General features: G+C 46.7%; 1 protein-coding gene across 2 annotated transcripts; it reads left to right on the top strand.

The window, feature by feature from the left end:
- The first annotated feature begins 236 nt into the window (after window positions 1–236).
- Window positions 237–9,075, top strand: LOC309532007 (nuclear body protein SP140-like protein). 2 transcript variants are annotated; one of them, XM_082221952.1, is made up of 8 exons: window positions 237–701; window positions 2,414–2,555; window positions 3,778–3,943; window positions 6,256–6,354; window positions 6,653–6,763; window positions 7,620–7,762; window positions 8,106–8,153; window positions 8,846–9,075. In XM_082221952.1, exons 2-8 carry the CDS (start codon window positions 2,415–2,417, stop codon window positions 8,900–8,902), a joined length of 765 nt encoding a protein of 254 aa, XP_082078078.1. In that variant the 5' UTR covers window positions 237–701; window position 2,414; the 3' UTR covers window positions 8,903–9,075. The 2 variants fall into 2 exon arrangements, with proteins under 2 accessions (XP_082078078.1, XP_082078079.1); XM_082221953.1 differs by having other exon boundaries at window positions 240–701; window positions 8,814–9,075.
- Window positions 9,076–9,473: the final 398 nt, after the last annotated feature.

Here is a 9,473-nt window from a genome sequence, read left to right as displayed (position 1 = left end):
TCCTCGTGACCCCATGGACCAGAGCACACCAGGCACTCCTGTCTTCCACCGCCTCCCGCAGTTTGGTCAGACTCATGCTGGTAGCTTCGAGAACACTGTCCAATCATCTCGTCCTCTGTCGTCCCCTTCTCCTTGTGCCCTCCATCTTTCCCAACATCAGGGTCTTTTCCAGGGAGTCTTCTCTTCTCATAAGGTGGCCAAAGTATTGGATCCTCAGCTTCAGGATCTGTCCTTCCAGTGAGCACTCAGGGCTGATTTCCTTAAGAATGGATACGTTTTATCTTCTTGCAGTCCATGGGACTCTCAAGAGTCTCCTCCAGCACCATAATTCAAAAGCATCAATTCTTCGGCGATCAGCCTTCTTTATGGTCCAGCTCTCACTTCCATACATCACTACTGGGAAAACCATAGCTTTTACTATACGGGCCATGGATGAAAAAGGAGAGGATGTTAATTCTTGATTGTGCTTTCCTTCCTCTTAAATCGGCTAAGCGAGAGGTTTTTTGGAACAGCGAGTCTCGGCCCCCTCCAAAGCGCCGACCTTTGAGAAGAGGAATACTTTCAGTTTCCTTTCCTCGAGACAAAAATCGATGGGGGCGGAACTTTCCCTCATTCTCTCTTCTTTGTCTTTTTTTGGGGCGACATCCTGAGGCCGAGTCTATCTGTTTGCTTCAACCTGGTGGTTGAGAAAAAGGGGAAAGGTAAGTCAAGGGACAGGTTGATCTCCTGCGCAAAGGAAAAGGCGCCTCGAAGGCTCTGGGCGTCGCCTTCCTCGGGTCACCATTTTGTCTCTTGATTCCCACCGATCTGTTTTAAAGCGCGCGTGTCGTGCCAAGTGCGTAAAGTATCACTTGCTCCGGAGAGTCCTGGTTATCTCCTGCTCGTGGGCATGGAGGTCCCCCGTCTCCTCGGAGGGCGCACGGTCCCACTAGAACCCCCTTGTTCTCTCTGTCCATGAAGCAGACAAACACTCCGGGAGAAACGCGCTTCCAGTCTGCGCTCGGCTCCCTCTTGCCACAGACTCCGGAAGCGCCTCTTAACGCAGCAAACAAATCCGAATCGGCGCTGCGTCAAGAGATCGGGGAGAATCGAGCCTCTGCCTAAGTTTCTTGCAAGCAACTGGGGATGAGGGACGTCCAATAAACTGGTCTAAGGGCAAAACATCGTGAAGACACGTCTGTTGCGGGCAAGATTTATCTGTCTGTCCGTCTTCTCCCCCGTCACGAAGGGGCACCGCGCATCTGAACCTCCCTCTTCCTGCTCTTACTTATGTGGGGCCAGAGCTCTCACAAGCTGTTTCAAATCTAAAGAAACAAGTTGTGCTCACTTTCCTCAAGCGATAAAGTCAGTTCTTCCTCCCCTGGTAAGCAGTTTGAATAAAGGAAGCAAACTTTTTAGGAACACACCCTAAAACCTTTTATTCCATTTTGGAATAAAAAGCGGAAAACTGCAGGGTGTGTTCATTTCCTGCCTCTGAGAGTACCAGAAGTCCGGTGGCTGCTGAAGTAGAAACACCCGTATCTCTGAAACTAATAAGGCTCATCTGAAACAAAGCGAAGTGAATATCCTTGCACCCAGAATGTTCAGGAGATAATTTTGAGTAAGGGGTTGGGGTAGGGGTTGATACCATTGTCACAGCTACCAACTGAAACGTCCAGCTTTTTATTACAGATATCTGGTCAAACACTAATTTTACTGGACCAAAGGGCTAGCTTCTGTTTTCTGCTGGCAATTCAGACTGCCAGCGTGCCATCAATGGGCACAGACAGTTTTTAGCATCTCCAAGACCTGAGGGATCTGGTGGTGTGATCAGAATGTTGGATGGCTACTGGGGTGGAGTCAGGCTGAAACCCCGACTCAGACATGAAGGCAATCTTGGGCCAGTCTCTTTTATCTTGACCTAACCGACCACACAGGGTTGTTGTATGGATAAAATAAATGGTGGAGAGCCTGGTATGCTACCCTTTGCTCCTTGGAGGAAGGGTGCAATTGAAATGAAACTCATGAGCTTTCATTCTTTCTGAGCACTGTTCACCTCCACCCCTAGTTTATTTGTGACTCTTGCTAATCTAAGTTAAACTGAAGCCATCCATGCTCCTAAATTCACATTGGAATCTCACTTTGGCTACAGCTGGGTACTCAAAGTAAATATAGAAGGATACCCATATAAGTTACTAATAGTCACAGAGAACACCTAAAGCTGAGTAGAAGTAGGAAAATAGCAGCACAATTCTACAGCCTGATCTGAGGTTAGAGATTTATCAAGCCTCAGACATGTTTTTCTTCTTCTAATGGGACCTTTCTGTTTATATGCTCTACAGTACTTTACTTTGTGCTTCTTCTTTAAATAGCCATGTCATTTATTGCTTTCATTGACTTTTTTGTGTTGTGATACTTCTTGCTTTGTTTATAGCATGTCTGCTCCAGGTACTTCAGATGAATTTTTTCAGTGGTTCAGAGCCCATAAAGTACAGATTTCTTATGCAATTAAAGATACTTTCCCTTTTCTCTATCTCCTACGAGACAAGAAAAGAATATCCGAAGAAGATTTTAAGGTGATTATTATAGGCATTGAATTAATTTTTTAAAAACCCCACCTGGACATGTGAAGTCCATCTAAAGTAAGAGTGTGAAATCTTTGTCCCTGCAACCAGAAAGGTTTTCTGGGTTATAGGTGGAGCACAGCATGAGAGGCAGTGCAGTATGATGAACAGGGAGTCAGACTTGGATGCAAAGATCTGGACCCCAACTTCACTCAGTCAGGGTTGGACTAGATGATCCTCAGGATCCCTTCCAACTTTATGATTCTATGATGAAGTTCACTGGGTGAACCAGGGACGCGGACTTATAAAAAATATTGGGGGGGCCCGGGAAAGCTCATGAATAATAAATAAGCTCATGAATATGCAAATAAAGTGGCTCCGGCCCTAAATAGGGCAAGCCACGCCCCCCAGCCAGCCGATTGGCTGGCTGGGAGGTGTGGCCAGTCGGGATTCCCCTGTTCTCGCGGGATTTCCGGCAGTGCCTTGGCAGTGGCGGTGGTGCTGCGAAGCAGCGAGGCAGGAGCCCCCGCCCCCGGGGATTCCCTAATCTCGCGGAGGACGGCCGGGGCTCTCCAATTAGGGCGCGCGGCTGGCTGGCTGGCTGGCGAGGGAGCAGGTGGGGAGGAGGTGGGGGACGGCGGCGGCGCTCTGCTGGAAGGGCGCCCGAGATTATTGGGGGGGCTGAGCCCCCCAAAAAATTTTTTTGAGGGGGCTCGAGCCCCCTCAGGCCCCATGGAGTCGGCGCCTATGGGGTGAACATAGGCCATTTGCACTCTCCCAGCCTAACCTTTCTCACAGGATTCAGGGAGTATCCTCCACTCATCACTCCTGTTCTTTAGGAACAGTTGGTATAAAAATGTTCTAACAACAAAAAACATTGCACGGAATGTTAGTGGGGAGATGTGAGCCACAGGAAAAAACAAAGAAGACAAACCCCATAACAGCAGCCGATTGTGGCTTGTTTCTGAAGAACAAGTGGCCAAATGCCTTGAGGCTTTCTCTGGCATTGATAAAAAGCATAGGAAAGGACATTAGCTGGTCTGAGGGATGCTAAGTGTGCAGGGTATTTGAATCTGGCAAAGGAAGATAAAATTGCCTTGACAATTTTTGCTTCCTTTGATTGTACTAGGATAACCACCCAAGTAATCTGCTGTTAGATCTGGTGGGAAATAGGAAAGCTACTTTGCATTTTCTCTCTAAAAATGTTTTAAAAGCCTGTATTCTTTCTTTCTAGAAATGGTCTGATAAGGTAATTGCACAACCAAATGATATTTCTAAAGTGATATATGATGTCCTTGAGAGCATTCAGACCAATGTGTTAGCAATAAAGGAGATCTTCTGCAAGGAGAACCTGGAAGCATATCAAAATTTACAGCCATTATACGAAAGCCTAGAAAATGGTAAGTTATCTTTTTGGCTTAAAAGCCTTAAAGATAGAAAAGTCATCAGCATTTACTGAGAAACGGTAGTCAGTCAGTCTTTGGGCCACAAAATCCTGTAGAAGCCATGCATTCACTTTGCCTCAGCCCTCTGCCTGAGTCCTGGGATATAATAATAATAATAATGTATTTTGTTTACTTTTTCCAATAGATTGCCGTTTATTGTGAAAAATAGCAAGGTGGTTATTCAAAGTAAAATGAGTACACTAAAATAATTAAACATGAACCAGAATATTCAAAACTCAGTAAAGTCAATAGTAAGAATTAGTGTCTAGGAATGTCTGTAGTTTTTACCAGCAGGTAGAACATCTGCACCATAGGTGCCCATTGTGTCTGCAAGGGGAGATAATTCCATAATGTGGAAGCCATAGTGGAGAGGGTCCTTCCAGCCACCGTAAGGTGTATGCTTGCAGAACATACAATGATTAGAAAAGGCATTCAGCGATGACAGTGAATGAGCAGGCCCATATTAAACGCGACACACTTTCAGGTGACCTATGTCAACAATAAAACCTCAATTCAGTGGCAAAAAGGCAACCAATGTATGTACAGTGGTGCCTCGCAAGACGAAATTAATTCGTTCCGCAATTCTCTTCGTCTTGCGGTTTTTTCGTCTTGCGATGCACGGTTTCCCATAGGAATGCATTGAAAATCAATTAATGCGTTCCTAGGGAAACCGCCTTCAGGCCAGGTGCGGGGACAGTCTGTCCCCGGACCTCTTCTGAAGGCTGGGGGGGGGACAAGGGCTTTTCTTCCCACCCCCAGCATTTAAAAAAACCCTGGGACAGCGGAGGACTTCTCCGCTGTCCGGGGCGATCTTAAAATGCTGGCGGGCGGCATTTTAAAATCGCCCTGGACAGCGGAGGACTTCTCCGCTGTCCGGGGCGATTTAAAAGCCCCTGGGAAGGCAGGCAGGGGGGACAAAGACTTTCGCCCCCTGCCCGCCTTCAGAAGGTGTTCCCGCCCCCCGCCCCACTTCGGAACAGCTTTCCGAAGTGGGGCGGCGGGGGCAGGCGTCCCCGCCCCCCCGCCCCACTTCGGAACAGCTTTCCGAAGTGGGGCGGCGGGGGCAGGCGTCCCCGCCCCCCCGCCCCACTTCGGAACAGCTTTCCGAAGTGGGGCGGCGGGGGCAGGCGTCCCCGCCCCCCTCCCCACTTCGGAACAGCTTTCCGAAGTGGGGCGGCGGGGGCAGGCGTCCCCGCCCCCCGCCCCACTTCGGAACAGCTTTCCGAAGTGGGGCGGCGGGGGCAGGCTTCCCCGCCCCCCCGCCCCACTTCGGAACAGCTTTCCGAAGTGAGGCGGCCGGGGCAGGCGTCCCCGCCCCCCCCCCTTCGGAACAGCGTTTTAAAATGCTGGGGGTCGGGAGCGAAGCGCTGCCGACCCCCAGCATTTTAAAATCTCCCCGTGTCCCGGGGAGGTTTTAAAATGCTGGGGGTCGGCAGCGCTTCGCTCCCGACCCCCAGCATTTTAAAATCTTCCCAGGGAAGCTATTCAGGGAAGCTTTTAATGTATGATATTTTAGTGTTTTTTGGTTTCTGTGGAAGCCGCCCAGAGTGGCTGGGGAAACCCAGCCAGATGGGTGGGGTACAAATAATAAATTATTATTATTATTATTATTATTATTATTATTATTATTATTCGCTCCCGACCCTCAGCATTTTAAAATCTTCCCAGGACACGGGGAGATTTTAAAATGCTGGGGGTCGGCAGCGAACTCTTCGCTCCCGCCCGCCAGCATTTTAAGATCGCCCGGGGCAGGCGGGGGGGAAGGCAGGCGGGGGGGGAGCAAAGACTTTTGCCCCCCGCCGGCCTTCAGAAGAGGTCCTCTTCTGAAGGCCGGCTATGGGCGAAAGTCTTTGCTCCCGACCGCCAGCATTTCCCTATGGGCTTTCGTCTTGCGAAGCAAGCCCATAGGGAAATTCGTCTTGCGAAGCGCCTCCAAAACAGAAAACCCTTTCGTCTTGCGGGTTTTCCGTCTTGCGAGGCATTCGTCTTGCGGGGTACCACTGTATATTTTTATGAGCTGAATGGAGTGAAAGATTAAAAGCCATGGGGATGTGGAGAGTGTGTGCATGAACTTAACAGTTCAAAGCTGGTGATGCCACCTTAGAAGAACTAAGGACACTGTTAAGATTGTGCCAACCTTACACCTGAACTTTACTTGAGCCTCTCAGCTCTTTCATAAGCTACAAATAATTAACAATTCATTTTAGCCATTTAATTTAACATTAAGGTGGCAATGCCCTTGTTTTCCTAACACGTGTCCTCTTCAGTTCTCCAGCAGGCTCAGAATAGTCCTGCCGCAGAACCTGGGAGCAGCAAAGGACTCCAGGGAGAAATGAGGAAACCTGCGTCCCCTGGGGAGCAACAAAGTGAGTTCAACAAAAGTCCGTAAATGAGGGACAGAGCATCCTGTTTCATTACCACATTCTTGATTATTTGTGCTAGTAAAGCTATCAAGACAGTCACATGTAATCTTGCTTTCAGTGCTGTTTGTGCCTGCAAAGGTTTGGGGCAGTCACAGTGTTTTGTTTTCACTCTGACATGAATTCACACTTCGTACCACATCCTCTTAGCAGGATCAATAATCTGGCAAGACCACTGCAATTCTCTGGATGGCCAAAACATGGTTATTGCAACAGCTGACATACATTTCTTGATTTCATCTAGGAAAAGGCATGCAGAATAATGAAAGACAAGATTTGAGTGTTGAGGTCCGAACACTGAAAGTACGCTGTGGAAAAAGTAAAGGTGTTTTCTATAAGAATAGATTCACAGCAGGTAACCATAGTGTGGGAATAATATAATTATACATGGGATTGCACCTGCTAAAGGAATGTGATACCAACAGCAGATGAAAATATTTTGGTTGTGCAATAGCAATCTTATCACATTCTGGGCCATGTTGCCCAGAATGCCTGGCTGTGAGAAGAAGGGGCCTCTTGGCCTTTTCTCCGTGTCCAAGTGTAAAGGAGATGTTGGAGAAGCCCTGGAGGGACCCCCACCCCACCTAGCATTTAAGCTGCTTGCAAAAAGCACAATGCAGCTGCAGGATCAGTGAGCAGAGACTCCAATCCTGCCTGGTCTATGCTATTGCTTTGCAAGCAGTTTCTCTCCCAGGAAGCCTCTAGCAAAGGAGTGCCCTGCAGCACACAGGATAGGTGCTTCCACTGAATAACTGCTCAACAGAGGTGCTAATCCTGCTCCTTTGCAAGTGGCTTCTCCCAGGAAGCAGGCTCAGGTAGCAGGCTCCTTCCTAATCCCAGAAGTCAGGGTAAGTCAGGGTCTTTTATTGTGATTTTCCTGCATGATGTCCACCTCTCCCTTCTGCCTAATGCCCCACCCCTTGACAACCACCGATTGCTCTGGGCCATCCAACCTGACCTCTAGTGATCTGTGTTTGTTGGTATCTAATTTGTCTGATGCCAGAGTCCCTCCTAATATGCCAATTTTGGCCCGCGACTTGGTCAACTCTGGTGCACAGCCCTAGTTCATGACACAATCTTTGTTTGTATCTTCTTTCCTAAGTACATATTGGAAAAGAATCTCCTGTTGGCGAAATTTCTTTCTCTCTTCAGTGAAATTTGCCAGATGGGATAAGTGAGTCACATTGATGTGACTTATCTGTTTGTCATAGGAGAGTCACGGAAATGTATTAAGGATTCCGATGGAAAATGGTTCACACCATCAGAATTTAAGGCTAAAGGAGGATATAAAAGTTCAAAAGGCTGGAGAAGCTGTATCCGCCCTGTTGGGATTTCCTTAGAAGCATTAATAAAGGTATGCCGTTCAGGTATAAAAATCTGTTAAAAAATCAGTTTTTACTTGTAATGCCAAAGAATTTCAGGTGATAACATCAAGGCTTTCCAGTTATCCACACATTGTATTCTTATGGCTGGTATAATATCCTGCATCACATGTGAATCATTTTCATGGACAGTTGTTGCATGAAAGAAACATTATTCAAGTATGGCCCCCTTAAGATCAGTGTCCTGGCAGAATGACATGTCCTCCTACTGACTTTTAAACAATGATTTATAGTAAGGTGCTACTTATGGCTCTAATTTATTTTGTGTTCATTTTGAGTGCCTCAGAGTAAACCCAATACATGTGATTGTTTCAGTGGGGAGAAATACTGAAGCCACAACCGGAATCCTCCAGAATGCAGAAGGTAAATAATTACTAGACATTCTTACCAGATGGTTGTGTTTTCCACATATATGGCACACACATGCACACACATTATTCCTTAAGATATTTCTGTGCCTCCCTGTTGCACAACAGTGGGTTAGGCGGTCAGGTTTGCCACCCAGGGCAAATGGCTTGACCTGACCTCATGGATGGGCTTCACACATGCAACATATGAGGGGAGGAAATCCAAAACAGGCAACAGAGATCCTCTTTACTCAGAAGCTGAAATGCCAACCATGGCCATTACTAGTGCTACCAATGGCAGTCTATCAGTGGTGAGAGCATTTACAAGGGCACACTTAATTACACACCCTCACCTTAGGGCCCAAGAAACGTTGCATGCATTAGCTTCCTGCACCTCTCGTTTCCACAAAAAAATATTGAATTGAGAAAAGAGGAAGGATCACATTTAAAGGAAACTACTAGAGGTTATCAGTTGAAGCAAAAATAAAAAAGTATGTTTCAAATTATATTTTCTTCCCTACACCATTACATGTTTTGATGATGTTGATATACCTGTCAACTGAATATTCTTTATTAAAGTATTTTTAAACCTCCTTTTGGGGAATATTAACAAGAAATATCACATATTACAACCTCTGTCTCTCTCTTATGCTTTCAATAATTTTATTTTTCACAGTGACAGGTGTTGTTTCTTCTTCTCCATTTCAGCCAGATGACCTGTGTGCTGTGTGTGCTGTGAAGAGAGAGGTCACTGATACACTGTAATTCATGTCCCAGATCTTTTCAGGAAGATTGTTGAGAAAAAGTTGACAGGCGATGGTAAAATAGAACTAAATCAAGCAATGGTCTCCATATATATCAAAGTGAATGCTATGATATCTTCTCCCTTTAGGGTTTGGTAATTTCAGTAGATGGAAAAGTAGTGGAAGATAAATTTGTTAAGAAATTTTGGGAAGTGTTTTCTATTCTGTAAGCAATTACAGTGGTGCCCCGCAAGACGAAATTAATTCGTTCCGCAAGTCTCTTTCGTCTTGCGAGTTTTTCGTCTTGCGATGCACGGTTTCCCATAGGAATGCATTGAAAATCAATTAATGCATTCCTAGGGAAACCGCCTTCAGACCAGGTCCGGGGACAGTCTGTCCCCGGACCTCTTCTGAAGGCTGGGGGGGGGACAAGGGCTTTTCTTCCCACCCCCAGCATTTTAAAAAACCCCGGGACAGCGGAGGACTTCTCCGCTGTCCAGTGTTGATATAGCAGAGTCCTTTTGCACAACGGAATGATGAATAGTACGTGCCACATGCTTTAAGTTGCTTTATTTACAGTTCATTGTAGAGAA

This window comes from Podarcis vaucheri (assembly GCF_965113315.1).
Source record: "Podarcis vaucheri genome assembly, chromosome: 5".
Taxonomy (NCBI): Eukaryota; Metazoa; Chordata; class Lepidosauria; order Squamata; family Lacertidae; genus Podarcis; species Podarcis vaucheri.
This window is presented reverse-complemented; position numbering and strand designations above follow the sequence as displayed.